Source organism: Aythya ferina (genome assembly GCF_964211825.1).
Source record: "Aythya ferina genome assembly, chromosome: 1".
Classification (NCBI taxonomy): Eukaryota; Metazoa; Chordata; class Aves; order Anseriformes; family Anatidae; genus Aythya; species Aythya ferina.
Window position 1 is genome coordinate 150,831,404 of NC_140296.1, and position 22,976 is coordinate 150,854,379.

Consider the following 22,976-nt stretch of genomic DNA (forward strand, 5'->3'; position numbering starts at 1 on the left):
CTGGGAAGTGTCAGGGGCCTAGCTGGTGGTTCAGATCTGATCAGATTTGAAAAGTGTCAGGATGCTGTATGTGTACAGATGTCAAGGGAGCCTGAAGTGAACTGAAGAAAGCTGAATGCAGCTGATGACTGCCCAGAAAAGCTGATTTTTTAATCAAGGAAGACAGTACACGTCAATGCAGCTAGAGAACATAACGGAGCTATGCAACCATCTGGATGACCTGAGGTAGGGAAACCACAAAACAGGTTTAGTGAAAGAGCAGGCTGCTATTCAAATGTAACCTGATTTCAGAAATATTATGTCATACGTGAAAGCACAAAAAAGAATAGTAGGTTTCAAAAGGCAACAAGATTCTTAACCATTGATATATAACACTACACCCAGAAACAACTTTTTTTTTTTTTTTTTCCTGTTAGCCCACAAATTCACCTTGAGTTCTGCATGTAGCTGTCAGATTTGGTTTCCTGTACAATCAGCCACACCACAAGTTGTACAGGCCAAGACATCCTTGGATGGGCTGTCACAGGCCTCAGTGACATGATGAAGACAACAGCCTGCACAGGTAAAGCTAAGGCCATTACATTATAAACTTTACTGTGGGCAGCAATGAATTGATTGGGGAAAAAAAATCAGTTGGAAAGAGACTACAGGGAAATCAGAAGAAAAAAATCGAACTCAGAATCCACTTTTTGCAGACTGAGCTAGTGTTATCACAACATTAAAAAGAGAAAGCATCTAGGAACTAAAAATCTCATTACTACAATATCCCTTTTCTAAGACTGAATAGCACTGTAACACTGCATTTATTTCTGCTTCTATTTTCCCTCTTAGTTTCTCAGCTATTCCAAAGCTCTGTCAGCTTACAGAGGAAATTGCACCTGGAACATATGAAAAAACAGTGACATTATCTGGGTGGACACTTCAAGAACAGTGCTAGCCTCCAGGCTGTCCCATGGATCCTTCCCATTCCTGATCAAGGCCTCCTGAGAACTAAGAAAAATGCACTCTTTAATCTTCATTTAGCTATTTAAGTACCAAAAGATCAGAACTTAAAATTCCACGTCTATTTAACACTTGGTTAGTCATCATTAAGCAACTTGGCACCATCTACATTTCTGTTCATACCATCCTACTTAATCAGCAACCCTTACCACTCACTGATTACACTCAGTTAGCCTCCTGGAACACTTCCATGTATTTGTGACCTAGTGAAACACACCACACTGAATTGGTAGTTCCCATTTATTCACCAGATTCTGACTCACAGCACTCATGTGATAACACAGTTGGTGTTTCATAGACCGACAATGGGTTCTGAGACGGAAGGTAACAGGACATTATATACAGGCAGAGTGTAGGAGGGGGCTCTAAGTTCGGTTACCTGCATAGAAATAAACTGAAACCAGAAGTCCCAGCAAACCTCTTTAGTTTCCAGCCACATTGTCCTCTTTGGAGACATTAAATATTTCAAATACAATGTTCAATCCACTAAAATATAAGCTAGCTAACACAACACTATTTCTATAGGTGCTCTTATCCATATTCCCCTCAAACCATCTGCTCTCTCCAAATAAAATATTTGGTCAAATGTTTCCTTAACCACAATCCCTTCCATTTTTTACCCCAAAACAGATCTTGATAATCTACTTCAGCCCTTACGAAATCAGAGAATATAGGATATTCTTTCTGTCCTTTCTGTGGTTCTCTACCTATCTTCCAGGCTGAAGGGGCAAAAAAGTAAGAATAAATTAAGCCTAAATTTAAGCCTGAAGAAGTTTATTTTTGCAAAGTGCTGAACAGATACTAATTAAGCCCATGAGCACACTGCTATTTTAGGTAAATAAGTAAAAGTTATATTCTGTAGATGGGTAGCTTTCCTGCTTAAAAACTAGATTCCTTATTTAGGCAACCAGACAGTTCTCATTGAATTCAACGCCAATAAAATGTTCAGCAACTCTGCATAGAAGAGACACTTATGTATGCCACTGTAATACCATCTCAGTACGTTTTTTTTCAGGCACATGTTGTTGAAAAGTTTGGTTTAAATGTGCCCCAAGCCACACTGCAAACAAGCACCACTTGTGTAACCCATGCCTGGATTAGAGATGTCTGGAAACCTTATTCTTATGTTGTCTTTTTATCAGAAATGAATAGTTTATTAAAAAACAAGCCAAAACCTCAACAACATAATTTTCTCAGAAAGGGTCAAATGATTCATAAAAATCTCATCAGGGAGGTTTCAGAGCTCCAGAGTGATATTTGTAAAGTTAAAAGTTAAAAAGTTAAAGTTAAAAATGTTTAAGAAAAAAAAAAAAAGTTAAAAGTAAAAGTTGAAAAAGATATTTGTAAAGGATTCAGTTCAGAGCAGCCAGCAGCCCAGAGATACAGGCACTGCTTTCAGAGGTGGGATTCAAATCCCTGTTCTGCCTCATTTAGTTTCCATGGTCGCAGGGATTACTCTACCCCTCCGAGGTTACTGCCTATACTGGCTGACAATCCCTGTCCCTATCTAGTATCTGTATATCTAGTTCACAAAGTTTTCAGTCTGCCCTCAAAAAGATTTGCAGCTTTCCCTCCAACTCCTGTACCAATGCTTAACAAGAGGCCTCCTGCCTGCAGCAACACCCTTAAAACACCTCTACAATATCATCGTGCTCTCTTTTTGGCACAACAGAATCACCTTACTGAGTGCTGTGTTCATTCATGGGAGTGATATGTTTACCCCTCTTGGACCTTTGCTCCTCTCAATGTAGCTCTTCCTTGGTTGGCATTAAAAGATGCAAGGCAGCAGAATGCCAGAGCTGCTGCAGATCAGTGCTGAGGTGCTTGGACAGCATGGGGTGGCTCAGGGACTGGAACAGAGAGAGGTGCAGTAGGTCACGTTTGAGGCAGATCTGAAATGATGTATTTGGGTTATAAACAAGAATCTGTATAAAGTTTTGTTGGCAATCCTACAAAGTTGCTCTACTGTGGAAGACATTCCCAGTGAAGGCAGAGTGAATCACATAAAACAAATTCAGAAAGGGGAATTCATGAGGTCAATTATATATCTACCTCCTAATTTGCTGTCAGCTGTGTTCAAAGACAGCTTCAAAAACAGTCATAACGGGACATAAGCCACTTACCTATTGGGGGGCGGTGGTGCACATTCTAATAATTTGATATATTTCCATTGAAAAAATCCAGCATCCATTTTTTTTGTGATTGTGAATTACCCCATTCTGTGTGTGTAAATAGCATCTGTACCCTTGACAGCTAGACTTCTCTTGATGACTGACTCATAAAATGAGGTCATGATTCATTGTCAGAGGCATCACAATTCATTACCTTCATAGGATTTTTCTTGCCATTTGGTTTGTGCCAAATCACATTAATTGAGATTTCCTTACAGACAGAGCAAACTATTAACCAAAAAGGAAAGCAAACACAGGAGCCAACCCAGAAAAAGTAATACATAAATGAATTTCAGTTGCAGATAGATCACTGCTGTGCCATGAGTGCACATGCTTGTCCACTAGCATTGTGGGCACTGTGGACCATGTGAGGGAGCTGAGATAAATAAGATAGGAGACAGTGGATACCTACAAACAGTGTACTTCCATATCTTTTTGCCAGTCTTCAATAGCAATTCTAGATTGTTTCTCAAAGGTGTAACAAATGCCATGCAAAAAGAAACACCTCTGGCCTTTAGAGGCTGCAGTTGGCTTACTCGGCAAGAAGAATTAAAGGGCATCTGCTTCCTCTTAACCCGCTCTTGTTTTCTGTTTAAATTATTCATTTCTAGTCATTCTTGACTGATTCAAAGCATCTTTATAAAAGGTGCCCTTGAGGTGAGAAAAGGAAAATTTTTGTATATGTAATTTTTTTTATTGAAGTTGTAGTTCCATATGTCACAGATAGCAGAGCAAAACCAACAAACATCAGTCTAGCTGTGTACAGTATGTCCTTTAGCACTATACAGTATGACAAAGGAGGTAAGTAAGGCTTTGGAAAAAAGAAAAAATATTGAAGTGATCTTATTTTGATGTTGGGTTAGATGGATTAAAAATTAGTCCTCACTAACAATGCAAGACTTGATTAGCTGTATTTCTGTTCTTCTTCCGCTTGCTCCAAAAGATCCCTATATGCAAGGCTTCCCAGATTTGTGTATGCTGCCTCGCTGCTGCAAGAGTTCAGCAGTAGTCAAACATCTGACCTTCTCTAACGTAACACAATTAAAAGAAAATCGATAAAATTGATACAGATGCAGCTTAATGAGGAGCATAAGGAGAGAAAAAAAATGATTAGAATCCTCTTCAGGTACTATGAAACATTCAAGTGCTTCATAGGCCTCCAAAAAGCGTGCTAGCCAGACTCTGCTTGCATGGATGTGAACAAAGCAGAAGAAAAGTGTTGTATAAATATATATATATATACATATATATATATACATACACACACACACTTGAACAGGAGCCAGCCCTAGAGGTCTAAGTTTATTTAACACAATGCTGTTGTGTAGAAGACAAATCCTCAAATCCCATGGACTTTGAGACCAGATCGAATTAAATCAGTGCCTTTTTAGTCTGACATGTGGCATACAGTCTGATCTGACTGAGGAGCACTTGACTTGGTCAGTTTTGCCTTGGAATTTAAATCTCTCCCTGCATTTCCTTCTTTCCTATGCTATCCTTCTTAATCCTCCAGCACAAACTTCGCAATCTGTCTTTCTCCCCCTCTTCCCCTTGAGGTTTCTCCTACCTTGTTTTTTATTCCAGTCTTACCATGAAATACAGGCTGTGCCAAATACGTTGTGTCATACCATTTATATTAAATGCCATGGAAACTGAGTATGGTGATTTTAAGAGTGTATTTTCTAATTTGGGCTAATGGCATTTGTTGCTTATTTGGGAAGACCACATACCAAACCAGCCCAGTTTTTTTTTTTTTTTTTTTAACTAGAAATATGCTAATTCTCATAATGCAAATTCACAACTTGAAAGTTCTTCATACAACAAAAAAATGCATAACCCAACTGATCAGTACTGACTGAGGACCACTTCATTAACTGCTGAGTATGGGCAGAGCTTCACTGAAATCAGTGGGGCTTACGTGCACTAGATAAGGCTCTGCCTCTCTTTCAAAGCAAAGAATTTCAGCCCCAATTCAGCACAGTACTTAGGGAATATGCCTAATTTTAGCAGCGTAAGTCCAGTTCAGATGAAGAAATCACTTGTGTGTCTGCACCTCTTTCTGAGTTAAGTAACTCATGCCAGTGGAGGATATTTTGCATCTTAGACTTCATTGCCTATGCTGTAATGGAACTGCTGGAGTGATACAATATACAGTAAATAAACAACCAAGCCTAACTTATAATTATAAACAATTATCTTAATAATGAAGAAAGGATTCAATTTACTTTTCAATACACTTGTATTAAATGCTAACATACAGGTCTTACATATGAGCTAGATGTCCCACAGCTGATGGGAGTTAGTCAATGCAATCACTGGAGTCCAAAGAGTGATTTGCCTCATCAGAGGCAAATGTATGTGTCTTAACCTGGCGCTGAATCCCACCCTGACTGTAGTCAGCTGATTATATGATTCAATGTAAGACCCTAATTCATGGAATGCTGTGTTATCTCCCAGATATTTTTCTAAATTTAATCTTTCAGAAAACATGTTCCCTGCTACCACATCTCTTTTCTTTTGTTTCAGGCAATTGCTGTCAGACACCTGGCAGTTGCTTCCATACACGATTCTGAACAAGAGCACAGAACTAGAATTTCAACCAGCGCCTTGTGACAAGGCAAAAGACCATCATGTTTAAGTCCCTATGTGGATGCTGACCTACAAACATCTATCATAAAACATTTATTGATCAATATACTGATCAGTATACTGACCTAATTTAAAAAGTTGTCTTCTGTGGACCATGCTTTAATAGCTGGTTGTAAATATTTTATCTATGAAAGTCAAGCAATGCTGGCCATTTTTGCTGGTCAGTTACCCCATATGGTATATCTTCTGTCTCTTGGAAAGTCCACATTTTGGAATCAATGTGTCCAGGAAGATTGCTTTTCTGTGTTCTTCCAGTGTCTGAAGTTCATACTGAACACTTCTGCCATTACTCCACAAATTGTTACAATGGAAAATTTGGTTAGATATAAGGAAATATTGTACACCATAAAGATGCTGAAACTCTGAAATGGGGGGCCAGGGAGGCTGTGGATCTCAGTCCTTGGAGATATTTGAAACACAATTGCACAAGGCCCAGAGCAACCTCATCTAAACTGGTCCTGATGTGAGAGGGGGTTGGATGGTGTCCAGAGATCCCTTGCAATTTATTCTGTGGTTCCATGATTTTTTAAAGACCACATTTTCAAGAACTCTCTCAAACCAAAAATGAAGTACATGTATATGAACTTTAAGTGAACTTTGAAATAAATCAGCAGAAGTTATTTAGTATTTACTATACTCTGATGTTGAATAGTCTATCCTAGTGGCATCTATCGCTGTTTAGCCAGCCCGTCTTATTCTGCACCTAGCAGAAGCTTAATCAGCTTCAATTCTGAACTCTACACTTGCTACATTTGAGTCTCACCTTTCAAAATGACCAAAGTATGCTTGATGTTAATTCACCCGTATTGGTTCGAATCCATCCTTCTTTTATACTCTACTTGACAATAGTGAAAAATGTGCTATTAAATTGATACTATAGCTTCATTTTATTAAATTAATAGGTTTCTACTCAGCACGTCCTGGAAAAATGAATGGTGGTGTGCCTGGGTGAAGTGCATGCATTTACATTTTGGCTAATGTCTTTCTAGCTAGGGTCCACCTAACTCTCTTTATGAAATTCACTCCATTAAACAATGTTGACTAAAGAATTTCAAACTTGCCGAGTACAAAAGAAGATTTTGTACTTTTTAGCTAAGAAGAGTTAAAAATTGGGACAGTAGTAGGAACTATGGCTCAAAAGTAGCGGGTGACAGCATAGACAAGTCATGGAACACAAGAATGGAATGCATTTGTCTAACACCTTGCCAAACCCTAAAGCAGCATTCATCTTTCACTTTTCTAGCAGTCAAAATGCACAAAGCTGAAGTCACGTTTACTGCCATTGCTTGGGTGTCCTTATAAGCTCTATGTGCTTGTTTCCCCTTCTGTTTAAGGGGCTTCATCATTCTGTCAGAGTGGTGCCCTTCATTCTCTGTGCTGAAGGATACTACCCATAAAACATACCTTCAGGTCAGACACATCTCTGTAGCACTGCTCAGAACGAGTGTGATCAGACAGCTGAACATTCCAGAAACATGGAAGCTGGTAGACAAGGAAGGGATTTTGCTTGATGACTGCATTGAAGATATCCTAGCAGACAGAAAGAGAGAAACAGTTGGGTATGTTGTTTCTACAGTGGGGTGGTGTCAGCCCCTATAAACTGACTGTCCTTCTCACTCTCAAGGCTGAAATGCAAATAGTTATTCAAGCTGAACTCTGTAAACTCTGCTTCACAATTCTGTTTCCAGGAAAGGTTATCAATCTAAGGAGCGATGGGTATATCTGAACTAGAGAAACAGGCTTTCTCTTGACACAAAGAGCTAATGGTCTCCAGCAAAGTTTTCAAATACAAGTACCTTGTACAGCAGGCGGGAGACATGGTTTCTCTTCTAGTCACCAGGGAGAATAATATGCCGAAAATGTCAAAATGACTGCTGTTAGTAAGTACTGCATCACTTCTCAATAAAGGGCATGAAATGGAAGTAACAGGAGTCATTTTCATGAAGTTCAGTAGCTTTGGATCAGCCTGCAAGGATGCTCTACATATGCGTACATCTCTATGTGCACAGTAAGCACCATGCCTGCTTAGTAGTGACTGATCATGTACCAGATGTAGCTCAGGAGCAGTAGAAATATCTAAATATGATGCTGAATTGAGTTAATACACTCAAGCTGTTGAGCACGACTTATTGGTTCAGGTCCAGTAAGTACTACATTAACAGGGCTTCTGGATTTAAAATGGAGAGTTGGCAGGAATCACAGAGAGTAATTAAGCATTTCTGTGCATAGGCACACTACTTCTTTTCTCAGCCTCAGTTTCTCATCTGTGGCAGGGAGACAGCAGCACTTTTGTTTTCACAGGGGTGTTGTGGCCAGGCATACATTAAAGACTCATGGGACTTATCTGCCAGAAACAGTAAAGAAACATCTAGAGACTTTTAGAACCACAATCTGCTTAGACAAAACAGTAGGAAAAGATATAGTATGTCTGGACTTCAAATGTCTGGAGGGTTTTATATTAAAGAAAGAAGAAAAGAAAGTTAAAGCTTGAAAATGCCAGTTGTCCATCTTATGAATCATTGATGCATAGGAGGTAAAAATGTCAGTGTAGTAAGAGAAACCTTATGAGTAGATCTCTATTCCTCTCTTCCACACTTTCCCTGGCACAACAATTCAACAAATGGTGACTGCAGGCTCAACATTTTTCACTCCCTTTCCCATACCTCATCCTCTTTCCCCTTCTTACCATCAACAATCCAAGGAGTAGCAGTTATGCTATCACCCTGCAGTGTCCTACTCACCTGGTCAGCCAGTGAAGTGGACAGCATGCTCATTAACTCTCGCTCGGCTGTGAGTCTCCACATCTGCTCCCATTTCATCTTCCGTAGCTTATCGAGAAGCAGCAAGATAACTCCTGAAGGAAAACACAGTGCAGAGAACAAGAGAGGACGTGATACCATCTTCCAGTCAAGGCCCTTCCCATCTACATGCTGACTCATGGCAGTTGAAACAAGGACATAAACAGGGATCTACAGACTACAGGCCTTACCCTTACGCTAACACAGGACTAAAAAACCCTTCAGGTTTCCCTACACCAGTAAGAAAAAAGTTTTCATGAATCCTTGAGGCTACAGAGAAGAAATGGTATACAGGCAAATGCTAGGTCATGCAGACTCTTGCAAGATGGATAAAGTAGCCAAAGAGAAATGCAACTGGAAGGAAGAGGACTGAGAGAACGATGTCGTATTTCTAGCAGTCTTAATTGCTAAAACCTGATTACATTATGACATAATTAGCATCGGGATTATTCCTGACAAAATGAATTTGTATAGGTGATTCATATGATGGACATTAACTTCATACTAGCTTTATCTTTCCAAAAACAATTAGACAACATCACACAAGTAAAAAAGAAGGAACCTCCTATCAGTCAGAAGCAATCCTCCTCAGTCCTTATTTCAAAAAGCTATAGGTTTGAAGAGGGTATTCTGTCAGGTCACTGTCTGCCAGAGAAAATGTAGAGACAATTCTGATCTATCTAGTATGAATTCCTTTCTGACATCTTCATACTGACCAGAGACTTGCTGTATTTACACTGACCAGAGATCTGCTTCTTGCAAAATCCCACTGTGTAAATGAGTTTCCACCTGGCCTGAAACCAAGATTATGCTGAGATGAGCAGAATTTTGTCACCCATACACATTTTACTCAATGCATGTGCGGTGAAACCTGACCCTTAATACTTTTTGCATAGGATGGAATACATGCTGTGAAGGATAAAGCCACAGTCCTTACTCCACCTAGTAAATTGTTTGTCACCCGACATCTGATTAGAATCTCTGAAACCTTTCTGAATAACAGTTTATTGTGGTAAACAGTGCCCGTCACATGTTAGTCTTTGAGAGGGCTTGTCATTAAGGCAGCAAATTTTCACAGAGCAGGACCCTCAGATTGGAAAGTTAACACCTGAAGGGGGAAAACGGATAGCTCAACATGCATTTGAGCTAGCTCAGTTGGCTTTTGTTTGGACAGAATCCCTTGTGTGGAAGAAGGGAAAATAGCAGAAGCAATGAAGCTGGACTGAAGCATTGGCAAAACCTTTCCTGCAAGGTCTTAGAAAATCTTACTTGAAAAATTAATTCAGAAAGACTTAGATAAGAGCACTGTCATGGGGAATGAACACGAGCTGAAGGACCACAAAGAAAGAGTAATGGTAAACAGCAGCCTAGCAGGTTGACAGGAAGCATCTAGTAGGAGCGATGATAGGTTTTGTGCTTTTACCCATCTTCGTTAGTGGAAGGGAGAGTGAACGGAATAGCAATGACATCTGCAAGTGATGTGAAACCAGTGGTCTTCCAAAAGATCATGACAACTGTAGAGAAACATGGACAGCTACACAGAAGAATATGAAATGCCAAAAAGCAGATACCGGGAAAAGCTGCCCAAGGGAATCTAAGATGATAAAACTAAAAGTGATGAGAATGAGAAACGAAATGTAGCCTGAATATTTAGGAAAAAAACTCCTAAATCCTTCGTGGTGGCATAACCAAAAAATGGCAGATAAAATCCATTACTTCATGAGTTTTAAAAAATTAGATTACCCAAAGATTAGTAAATACACATGGAACGATCCAGCACTGTTTGGGATGGAACAAAGGAGGTTCCAGGTCATTTCTATCTTCAGTTTCTACGACATGGCAAATTCCTTTCTAGTAAAGCCCATCACTGCCATGAATAAAAAGAAAACCTCTTCTGGCAGTGAATTTCGCGGCCTATTTTAGTTCTGTTTCCTATTCAGTCCATCTGGTTACCAAGGATGCTGGAACCTGTGCTGGAGGGATCCCCTTTCATCTTCAGTCAACCTTTCTGCTTCCAGCTGTTGGATTGGAAAGGGACACATCATCACAACATGCTGTAATGCATTTCTGCCAATGTGTTTGTCTCCTCTCCAGTATAACTGAAGCCTGGAATGTGTAGTATGCATGCGTTAGCTTCTAAGAAGGCCACTGTGCATTGTCTGAAATTCTAGAGCAATATGAAGCAGATTCCTTGCATTGCAGCAATAAAATAAGTGGGATAAGCTCTGCTCTGGCAGTGGATTTTTTTCCAGTTGGCAAGAACTGTCAGCTTTGTTTCAACAGTGAAGTATAGCAAAGGAAACTCTTTATTAAGGAAAATAAAGAATGACTGTAAGATTCAGTTAACTCTAATGTAATAGTTTTTGTATTTTATGGACAATAAAACATTTATTTTTTTTTTGTTAAGATTTTTTTAAATGTCTTTAAGCCTGCAATCTGAAGAGCAAAAGGGGAAATGTTTTAGTATGTGCAGTATACTCCATTTTTTTTTGTCTTTCACTCTTATTCTAGCAGCAGATTATGGTGTTGCAGCTAAAGAGATTATGCTGTCCTGAGGGGCTATCACAGTAGCAGCTAAGAGAATAAGAGGCAGATGGGGTAGAAAAACTGGAATACATGTAATAGGGGATGTATTCAATTATGATGCAATTGTGGCTATTGAAAATATTCACAAACTTCAAATGCTCCATTGCCAAGACTGATTTGGATGTGATTTCTATTTTAATTCACCTAACAGTTTGGCTTTAACACCTTTGTACAGTCTCTGTTCAGGGCTTCTCACACTGGAATTCTAATTTATTGCTGCTGTAAAAATAACTACAGGAGGATATTTATAGCAATTTTAAATATTTACTTATTAGTATTAGTGAGAATATGAGATTTCTACTAAGAGGAAATTTAATACTATTTACCCAATTAGTGAATGTTATTTTGTGCAAAAGCAAAGCAAAAGCACGTGTGTTGGAAACTTTTAAATATTTCATGCAAAGGAAAAAGTACCTTTTCTTCAGAAGTGAGAATTGTCTTTTTACTTCTATATTGTTCTGTTACCAAAAGCAAACATAGCAAATGAACTAACTCCAATCTGTGCAATTAGTGTGCGAGCAGCATCTGAAACACGGAAAGGGAAATATTTGCCTCAGGAGCCCCTGCCTCGAGAGTCAAATTGACTCAAATCTCAGACTAAATTCAAGTTGACATGGAGCTGAACATAAGGGAAAAAGGGACTTACTCTGGGATGCTAGGCTGGGGGAGGAAGAGACTGGAGACAAAAAAATATCAAAGGAATATTTTATGAACATCTGGCCCCAGGCAGTGGGACATCTCATATTTGATGAGTGCAGCATTTTACTGCTCTAACCTACCTGAGGAAAGCAAAGGGAAAGCTTGGCAAGAAATAAACAGAAAGAGAAAAGTGGCAATCCAAATGTCTCACAACTATTAAACAAACTATGATTGGCCATAGAACACCCCATTTTCCTTATTGTGAGGAGACAGTTCAGGCATACAGAGAGATGCAAATATCTTGAAGTGCTCTTGGGGAAAAAAAAAAAAAAAAAAAAAAAAAAAGCTTTATCACTAAACATGTGGAATACATCCACAGTCCAATTTTCACTTGAATAGCATTTTCTCCCCTAGCTTGATGAGACTTTGTTTGAACTACCAAAATTTGACAGCTTCTGAATTGCTAGAATAAACAAACAAAAAATGGAGTTTCTCCAAAAAGGTAATTTCAGGACACACACACAAATACACACCCCAGAAAAAAAAAGGGGGGGGGGGGGAATTTGGTGAATAGATTGGACACCATAGGTAAAAAAAAACCTGCATGAACATCTTTAGACTGAACATTTCAGTTTGGAAAAACTTTTTTTTTTTTTTTTTTTTTTTGACATTTTAAAAATGACATTCTAGAACAATATTTTTCTCTTGAAAAGTGATAAGAATGAAAAATCTTGTTGAAAATGTTTTCATGAAATGAAAAGGAAAATGAAGGGTTTACTTTGGGTCTATCCGAAGCTTTGGTATCAATTTTCGTTCTTTTCCATTTTTTTTTAATTCAATCAGAATCAAAGTTTTTGCCTTTCCACCGCTTTGACTCTGCAATAGTTTCAGTAGGTGCTTCAAGCCATCTCAGCAAAACAGCCTTTTTTTTTTTTTTTTTTTTTTTTGTTAATCTGCTCCAGAACAAAATATTTCATTTTGCTTTTCCAAATAGCAAATTGAAAGTTTTCAGCAACATCAGCAATTTCCTTGGGAGTGCTATCAAGCAGCCTCACCTCTCGCTTCAGGAACACAGACTATGGCTTTTTCTGAAATTCACGGAGGAATTTATGGTAGAGTAGGAAGTAATAAATGATGTTTTAACATAGAACAGAAACACTTACAGAAGTTACAGTGAAACTGAACAAGCTTTCAAACTCAATCAATTTATTAGAATGACCATTTTAAGGTGGCTGAAAAAATCCTCAGTGCTGAGGGGAAGGGGGAAGAGTGTAGCTACTCTTAGAAATCATTATCTGTAAGCACTGCCTTGCCCATTTCTTTCAGGTGGAACAAAATGCTTTAGTGAGCTACTTATGCAATTCCACATTATGTGAGCAGCACTGCAGAGCCTGTCATTGTAAGAGTTTTAAAATTCTTCTTGCAACTGAGACTACACAGTGAACCATCTAGATAGCAAGCAGACACCACTACAAAACCTGAAAAGACAGGCAGGACATGGTTTAAAATATATTATAAAGCAACAGTGTGTTTTAAAATAATTACTGGGATTTTACAACACCTAACCAGCACACCAAAGACCATACATCAAGCCAGTGAGTCTTAGATGCTGTAAGAAATAATGTTAGCTAGGGCTGACATTATGGAAATTTACTACAACATATAACTGATCCAGAGATTTAAGGCAGTACAAACAACAGCAAGCTGCCATGCATTATGTAACATATTTGTCACCACAAAGTTCAGCTTTACGTGCTGTGGAAGGGGTTTGTAGTTGTGCTAACCCAGGAGAAGTGTCACGATAGCACCAACTGCTTAGTAATCCTGCACGTATTTATGTATATTTTTTTTAATTCCTGAAATCAGTGGAAGTGGTCACACCGTCTAATAGTAGGAATGTAACTGTGCCTTTGCTGGATTGGGCCACAAATTACCAGTTTTGTTAAGGGTGGAATTTGCAATCAGCTGGGTCACAGCTCCTCACCACTCTACTTTTCAGCCACAGTATCAAGCATAAACAGAAAAACATAAGTATGTGTCCGTTAGGGATTACAAAATGAAATTAAAGCTGCAATTCCACAAAACCACACATTTCTTCCAAAAAAGACATTGCAACAGTAATGGTACACATTTCTAAATCTCCATTTAAAGTCTTTGTTTGGATGAAAATTGCTGCATGGAAGTAATTGTGCAAGATGGAAAAAATGATTTATTTTACTTGATTTCTATACCATCTATCTAACTACTGCTCATAATTTGAGTAGCCATAATGAAAGCACATCTTATTTCTGTAGCTTTTAATACAGTGGTCAAAGGACTGTCATTCTAACACAATTTTGTGGTATCCTGATACATTGTTTAATATGCACTTACATATACCAGCCTTATTCTCCAAAAAAGCCTTTCATGACACAGAACATCTAATAAAAACTTGCAGAGATGCACAATGTGTTAATTGAGAATAAATGATGACTCCACACTTGAACTTTTCTCTCAGAAAACTAAACAGAGCTGAGAAGCTGTTTTGAAATGGAAAGTGGGCATCCCTCTGGGCTTGGTGACAGAATGCAATAGCCCTTGTTTTCTCAGCACAAATATTGAAAGCGAAGCTGTGATAGAGTGCATTTGGAAATTTAGTGCACTCACTCTGCTGGGAGCCTGATTCCTCCTGAAGCATTACAGACATTTTGTTTACACTTTCTGATGACCATTTAGTGAAATGGAATACCTCTCTCTCTTTTTTTTTTTTTTTTTTTTTTTTTTTTTTGTCTGCTTTGCTTTGCTTTGTTCACTTCTTCCAAAGTATGCTGCTTCTCCTTAGGCAGAGGAAAGATGTGGGATATACTGGAGCATGATTCTGTCCTCATATAGAGCTACTGACTGTAGCTCTGAACTTTCTGGTTCTCTAAATGTTTTCCTATTGTTGAGGTACCATTCTTTCTGAGTAAGGTCTTGGCCTTCTCTTGCATAAATCCAATGCTGTGCAAAGTGATAAAATTTCCATGCCTAAATTGCTGATCATCTTTTCCTAAATTCTATAGTGGAAAACAAGCCTGCCAAAAGGAACAAATACTAGCAAAGTCAAAAAGGGAAGTAAGAGTTCTTCCCAGTGGCTCTGCCTGATTTGGGCTTCACAGGACACAGTAACAGCAGTAATCTTTCTTGGTTCCCTATGTTTTCTGAACCTCATGCAAAGAGCAGTAGGAGATGACAACCATCTGTGATGAAGCTCCTTACATGAGCTTGGAAAAACTCCTCAGTTTTCTTATAGCCTTTGTGCTCCACAGTCCTTGTGAAGGTGCTGAGATTACATTATAAAGGCAGTGGACAGCAAAAATGCCGGTGACTTGTCAGTTGGTAAGCTAGAGAGATGGCTTCCAAGAGAAATGGAAAAGAAAAACAGCAAAAAAAAAAAAATCATTAAATTCAAATCTGAAAGATGATTGGGAAAGTTTTTGATCAGAAAAAAAAATCCATAAGCTGTAAATCTCAGTTAACACATTGTAACTTCAGACAAGCAAAGGGAATGAGGGAGGTTTCAGCTTCTCCATGCTGTAGCAGAAGGGCAATGATCAATTTGAATGGAGCAGAGGTGAGCTGTCTTAAGGATGTAAGCATCTCATGTCACTGCCACACAGAAGAAGCACCAAATAGCTACTCGGTGTGTATCTCTGTACATGTCTGGGGTCATGATGGAGGTGCCAAAATCTGTTTCTAAGAGAAAGATGATCAGGCACTTACCTTATGATAATGTACTTTGAATTGTGAGACTTAAAAAAAAAATTACATGGGGAAAATGTATTTTTTTTTTTAATCGAGTTTTAAAGAATTTTATCTCTCTCCAATACTAAAAATACAGTAAGCTCTTACACTGCAAATCACCCATGCTTTCATTTGCTTGGGTGTTTGGGTGACTTTAATCAAAAGGAAAGAAGTCCTGGTTAAGTACATATTTAAGTGATAAAGTCAGAAAGGATAATTCTTAGCTGTTGTAAAATGGAGGCCACAGGATTTTTGAAAATCAATTTGTGCTTTAACTAGAGCATAACTACTAGAAAAACACTGTCTTGATTTAAAATTTCCAACAATGGATAATCTGTCACAAACTTTGCTAACTTATTCCAGTGCTTAATTATCCTAATGAAAGATATATCCCTAATTTCTGATTTGTACAGGTCTTCAGACCAGCAGCCATTTGATCTTGCTGAACCTTTGCTGAATTGGCAAGCCCTCTATTAACACGTCACTTTCTCCTGCGGATACTTATAAGCTATGATCTAGCTATCCCTTGACCCTCTCTGAGAAAGGCTCCTGGAGCCATTTTTCTCAACTTTATAGAAAGTTTTTCAGTATTTTCTTTGAAGTTTGTTAATTTATAAGTACCCCTCTTTGACTTGTGGAGATTAGACGTGGACAAGCGACTAGATCTACCTTTTAAAATACATTCACTCCAAGAAGAGATTTCTAGCTCCCAGGTCAAAGACTATGGAGTGTTTTCTTCAGCAGGCTGGTGACATTCATACTGCATAGTCTTGTCTTTAAGGACCTACCATTCTTTCAGTTTTTAGACATAACATTTATTTTCTGTTTGCATTTACACATAATGTGAGAACTGTGTTACAGTCCTCTAGATTGGGGATTTTTTAGCGTTGAACTGAGGGTCTATGTTGTGTGCATTGGAGAGTGTCATCAGGGCATTTGGGAGTATCAGAGTCTCCTGATGCAGCATTGAAGGGCTGGAAGGAGGACACAAACGTGGTATAGTCCCATCCATACTACCTTCTAAAAATATTATCTGGAGTGAACTATGACCAAATTACATTCAATAGTTTTTTTTTTTTTTCTTTTTTTTTTCTGAAGGAAGCCAGGTTGCTACCTAAGAGAGACAGGATGCCACCTAATTTCTGTGCCCTGTAGATGATCAGGGAGCCAAGATTTAAGAGTGAACTAGGGAGCTAAATTATCTGGCAGTGCAGGCATCCAGTATGCAAAAGTGGAGCAAAAAGCCGATGCCCAATACAACAACAACAAAATATCTACTGTACTCATACTTCAAATGTTTGTGTTTATACTTCTGATGATCACACAAAGTACTTTGCACACAAAGACAACTGTATTAAACCTGGAACTTATGTTCAGCTGATTACCCATCTTAGACTTATTCTCATGCATTTCTCCATTGTATGTTTCCATTTTTTTATGAGTAATTACACTTTGTGTGAGCCGCCCTGAAGATGAATCACAGGATAGTACAGACCACACAGGGTTATTACGTAGGAGGTCCGGTTGTTGCATTTGTTCTCCCATGTGCATGCATGTTTGGAAGGAATCACACAGAAAGCTTATTCCCATGCATAAAAACTGAAAAAGTTTGCTAGGATTTGCCAAGCATTTGCCCTGATGAAAGCAAGAACATCTTCCAAAACTAATCTGCCTTGGACTGTGCACCACAGAATCACTCACCTTTAAAAGAAAAATAATCTGTTTCTTTATCCTCAACTCCTGTAAATCAGCTTAAGTCTATTTAACTCAGGAGTCAGGCATTTATATCAGATACAGACCTTATCCATGATGCTTATCCATGTTTTTTTTTTCTTCCTCGGTATGCAGCAAAAAGTGAAAGTTTACAAGGAACATTGCTTTAATTTTGTTTGTTTGGTTTGATCTTCTCAAAGCATCATATTTAACCTGGGCTGAGGCGTCAAAACTTTGGATATGACAGGAGGAAAAATACACCCTGCATGGGTGATAATTATCTTGGCTGGCTTCTAATATTAATGATAGTCCACAAACCTAATTGTAGGGATGGACACAATAATTAAGAAGCACTCACATGTTTTCTTGGTCAGGTGTTCTGAGGAACAGAGGAAGAAATGTGGCTCATGAACTGAATAGTCTCTCAGGTATTTCCTCACAGTTACATGACAAAGAATTTGGGGCTTTGTATTCAGAAGCAACCAGACTTTTTTTTTTTTTTTTCTTCTCCTCTTAATGGACAGTTCATTGACTGGATTAGGTTCAGGATGAATAAAATGTCCTAACAAGTGGATTAGAGGAAGGAAAGCAGCACAGAATGAACATGCTGCTAAGATTAAACTTTTTTTTTTTTTTTTTTTAAAGAAAAAAAAACAGAAACACAATGTACTTTACGCAATGGTTTCACCTAGAGGTCAGCCGCAGGTCAATCCTTCCTCCACAACCATTTCTCTTTTAATAGGAGAGTGACAGGATTCGGTTCACAACAGAGACACAGCAATGCATTTGTTTAAGGAGAAAATGTATGTGGAACTTCTTACCATGCTCACAGATGAAGTGGTGAAGTACAGCTTGCATAGGTGGACTATAAGGTGAGCAGAAAGTAATTTGGACTGGTAATTTCAGGGGGTTGTGTAATATAATGAAAAAATATAGCAATAAAACACTCAGGTGGTCACCAGTTACAAGTACCATTCCACAAGAGTTGATCCTGGGGCTGATCCTGTTTAACTTCTTGATTAATGAGCAGGAGATGAGCTAGAATGCAACCTCAGCAACATCACACATTGAGACCAACTGGGGACAGGGCTGCTATTCAGAGGGACCTTGAGAGGCTGGACAAGTGGGCTAAGCTACATAGAGTTAACAGAAAGTCCTGTACAGGACTATTTCTGAATGGACAGTATGGGCTGGAGGCCAACTGGATAGAAAGAACCTTTGCAGGAGTCCTAGGGGTCTTGGTGGACACCAAGTTGAACATGAGCCAACAGCGTGACCTTGTGGCAAAGGCAACTAACCACATTCTGGGCTATGATAGCAACAATGTAGAGAGCAGGTCAATGGAAGTGATTACCACTCTTTATTCAGCACTTGTAAGACCATCACATCTGAAGTACTCTTTTGGATTCTGCAATCAAATAAAGATACTGACATGTTGGAGCGAGTCCAGCTGAAAATAACTGAAACGGCCAGAAGCCTGGAGTACGTGATGTATGAGGAGAGGCTGAGAGAAATGGGCTTGTTCAGCCTGCAGAAGAGAAGGCTAAGGGAAGATTTTATTCCTGTCTAGAAACTACTTAATGGAACCAAACTCTTCTAAGAGATGCACAGAATCAGGACGAGAGGCAACTGACACAAATTGCAGCAAGGGAAATCCCGATGATCTATTAGGAAAAAAAAATGTTGATTTTTGACTTTTCACATCATGACAGTATTCAAATACATGAATAGGCTGTCTTGAGAGGTTGTGGAATTTTCATCCTTAACAATATTAAAAACTCAAACTGGAAAGGCACTGAGCAACCCAAGTTAGCTTTTGGTGGGAAAAAAGACCAGAAGACCTCTGGAGATCCTTTCTGGCCTAAATTGCCAATGATTCTATGATCCTATTTGGGAAAACTTTCTTTTCACCTCTTCTTCTAAGGCCTTGAAACAAGAGTGTAGAAACTACCTATCACAGTGCTTCTGTCTTCCCCTCAGCTTAGCTTGACACAGACAAGTGGAAGACGGATAAGTTGAGGAGCTACAGCAAGAACAGTTTAAACTAGAATGTGGCTGAACATAGGAGGACAATGAGGAAAAGAAAGAAGTGAGCTGCTGCTGCTTTTGAGATCTTAGTGTCAACTCAATTTTGCAGGCTCTTCTTTCTTAGAACATCTCCAACTCAAGAAGTATAAAGTCTCTTGATTTCCTCACATATTGAAGACTGTTTTTAAAAAGCAAGGATCTGTCCTGAACCTAGCTTGCTTAGCCATTAAAGTAGTTAAATCATTGTAATTTCTGTAGCCTGTAGCACCTAAGAGTGATCTGACTATGACCACATTCCAGTATTTTTTGTTGGCACTCTCCACACAAGGGTGTAGAAAGACATCTGTGTAGAAAGCCATCTTAAGTCACTCTACCTGTGACAGACACTACACTACCCATTAAAAATCCAAAGACAGAGACCAACAGTAACGCCTCTGTCTTTGCTTTGAGACTTTGGCTAAAACCTCTGTTTCTGCATCTGCAAAAAGAAATGTCTTTACACAGTCACCTTTATGAGCACAATGAGAAGCTGGAAAGTGAACTTGGACTTCAGAAGAAAAAGTACTGGTTTTACTATTACTGTGCATTTGTCTGGGGTTCTGCTGACATATAATAGAAGTTTTTGTTCTCAGTTTAGGCACCTGGATGCCTCTACCGAGCTTTTATGTGCAAATCTTTCATCTAAATTTAACCTGCTAATGATGGTCCAACTACAATAAAGAAGGGGCATTTCAGAGTGCTGGACAACATAATTGCTCATCAAATTACGTATGTCCACATAAAGAACTGTCTTTATCAAACTAAAAATATCACACTTCACAACGATTCTTTAAATCAGTAGATTGCAACAGTACACATATGTCCTATTTACATACATTACTTGGAGATATACATTATGAACTCAGGCAAGACCAGTAAAAATCCCCCAAAGTGGATGATTTAATCACCTAAAAGGATATACTTTTTATTTGTTTCAGCACAATGGAAACTGGAATGTGGTATAGACAGTATGAATGCTGTTATTTCTTTAACACAGGTTTCTTAGGAGATGAAAGTTGTCACTGTTTCAAACAAAGGTGTTTTAAAAAAAAGGCAGTTACTGCATGGCCTGATAGATTCAATTGCCAAGGAGCAGGGCATGTATCTCAGAGAATGCAATGAACAGAAGACTAATTCAGTCACAGCAATGCCATTATTACGTGGATAGCCCTCTCAAACAAGAGGCACCATTTTTCAAAATCAAATACATATTGACCCGCATTTCAGAAATGTCAAGCGTGCTGTAAACAAGTTCTCAGAACATCACATGCTTTAGAAACTGTGTTAGAAAGACTGGAAAGGAAGCTATTCTCTGAGGGTAGTCAGCTTTTAGATAGATTATTTTTAAGTGGAAGCTACAGATTATAGCCAACAATGATATAGGGATGTGGTCTTCAGAAGCAGAATTGTCATTTTAGCTTTCCACCATTGACAGAAACAGACCGAGTTTCTCGTGTTGCACCTAAAATCAACAGCGTATTGTCACCTCCTCATTTACTATCTGTATAATGTGTATGACGCCTGTACCCCAAATATATTTTTGTGCATTATAAAGCACGTCTGTAAGTATGCTTTGCACTGATAACAATATTTGCTGAATGAGCTCACAGTTTCTTAAAGAAGAAATAATCTAATCCAAAAACCTGGTATAGTGTGAATCTGAGTAGGTGAAGAGTGTTACTTTTTGCCTTGACATTGCTGTTGGAAGTATCCTTCCTCATCTTTCCTTCCTTCTTTTCTTCCTTCCTTCCTCTTCCTCATTAAAATGCTTTTTGCATTTATTTTCAAAGGCTCTTGTACTTAGAACCAAACCTAAGGGTACCAAGTGTGGCAATGGTCTTTAGAGAGGGCATGGCTGAACTAAGTTAGGCCCCCATAGCAGGTACTTAAAATTTCTATAACTGATGAGTTATTCACTTATTCACTGAGACAATTCTGAAAAATCACATCTTTCACACAACCACTATATTCCTGTCTGTACCCCATGGAGAAAAGCATTAGATTGAGTCAGAATCTATGGAAGCTAATTTGCAAATTACTGCTATATTCAGGTGGTTCTCATGGAATTCTGACTCATCCCAAGAAAAAAAAAGGCATTTTAGTAACAGATCTATACAGAATTAGGCAACAATTACTATTTAAAACATTAATCGTGAGTGATTCTGAAAAGCAGAAGAGTTTAGTTAAATTAGAAGTACTCTGCACTATCTACCATCAGATCCATTATTATATTGTCATGAGCAGAAGGGTGCATAGTTCAGATGAAAGCAGTTACCATGTTTCCAGACCAGGTTCACAGACTGTGCCATGACCACCCCCCCACTTTGCACTGTTTTACTAGTCATTTGCTTTCTGCACTGAAGATGCACAATACCATCAAGAAGCACAAGATGAGAAACAGTGCAATCTTATATAAACAATCTGCCCTACACTTGCCTTTATTCTTCGTTCTGCAAAAATGACATAACATACGCTTCCTGCTTCCAATTCATTCTTCACAGGTCCTTTTTTCAGGCAAATAATTAAGGAAAGAGGTTGGTTCTAGCTTCCTTCCCGTCATTAGAAACATGGAAGTAATAATACACAAGGCACACGTAGGCAGGAAGTTGTTAGGTGCTAGCCATTCCCTTCTGTTCTCAATCCACAAATCTGGTAATGTGACATCTCAGCGTGGGAGCAGGAATCTTAAGCTCAAGCTGTTGAGACTCCTTACAGTACCTAACAGTTCCACCAAGGCAGTGTATTTTAGATGAGCCTCAAATCCTCAAGATGGGCTTCTGTGGTCTAGAAGTCTGAAATGCCCAGGGCCAAAGATTATACAAATGTTCCCTAGCACAGTGATTGCCCTAGCACTCTGATTTTAGAGCACAGAATTGGGTTGTCTCAGGATAAACAAGCTCATGTTTCTAGACAGGGAAGTCCCTAATCAGTCCTTGGTTCAAATCAAGACGTGTTCTCTGACACAGAAAACATAAGAAAAAACTTTGGATCGGAAAACAGTAGCGGAAGCAGCAGAGCTACGTTTCCAGTGATAACTGAAATGTTAACACAGAAAACAGCTTGAGCCTGAGGCTCTTTAGCTTTCCTGACAACCTCACCGGCAGCACTGCCCCAGCTTTTTAGGTGCTTGTCCTTTCCTCAGTTTACCATTGATCATCTTGTTCTGTTCTGGCATTAATTTTCATATTGCCTGTTCCAGTAAGAACTTAACAGACCCCACAGATGAAAGGGTCACTCTGAGAAATGGTTCCCATGCTGCGGTACGACTGACAATGAATTCTGAGCTATCTCAATAATAGCAGACATTATTGTCAAGAGACTAAATTCTCTTGGGTCTTGAAAACTGCCCTGAATACATTGTCTCATACAATTTAGTCTGATCTACTCTGCAGATCCTCTGAGAGGCTCAGGATGGGATTCTCAGCTGTTGTAAGCTGGCCTCACTGCACCAAGGCAGGAAAGCCAGGTGTGATGTACACCAGCTGGGAAGTGGCCCGAAATCATGACAACAGTGTTGCCAGAAACTGCTCTTAAAAGCTATGCTCCACCATGATGGAAAGTATAATGCAGACAAAGTACTAAAAGCTGT

At 38.9% G+C, this 22,976-nt stretch overlaps 1 protein-coding gene across 5 annotated transcripts in view; it reads right to left on the reverse strand.

Moving 5' to 3' along the window:
- Positions 1-22,976, reverse strand: part of LARGE1 (LARGE xylosyl- and glucuronyltransferase 1) — a 283,589-nt gene that overhangs the window by 37,885 nt on the left and 222,728 nt on the right. For all 5 annotated transcript variants that reach the window (XM_084524041.1, XM_084524043.1, XM_084524044.1 and 2 more), the window contains 2 exons: positions 8,564-8,676; positions 7,227-7,352 (listed from right to left, as the gene is read on the reverse strand). In XM_084524041.1, the coding sequence (XP_084380167.1) occupies positions 7,227-7,352; positions 8,564-8,676 (239 nt within the window). The remainder of the gene's footprint in view (positions 1-7,226; positions 7,353-8,563; positions 8,677-22,976) is intronic.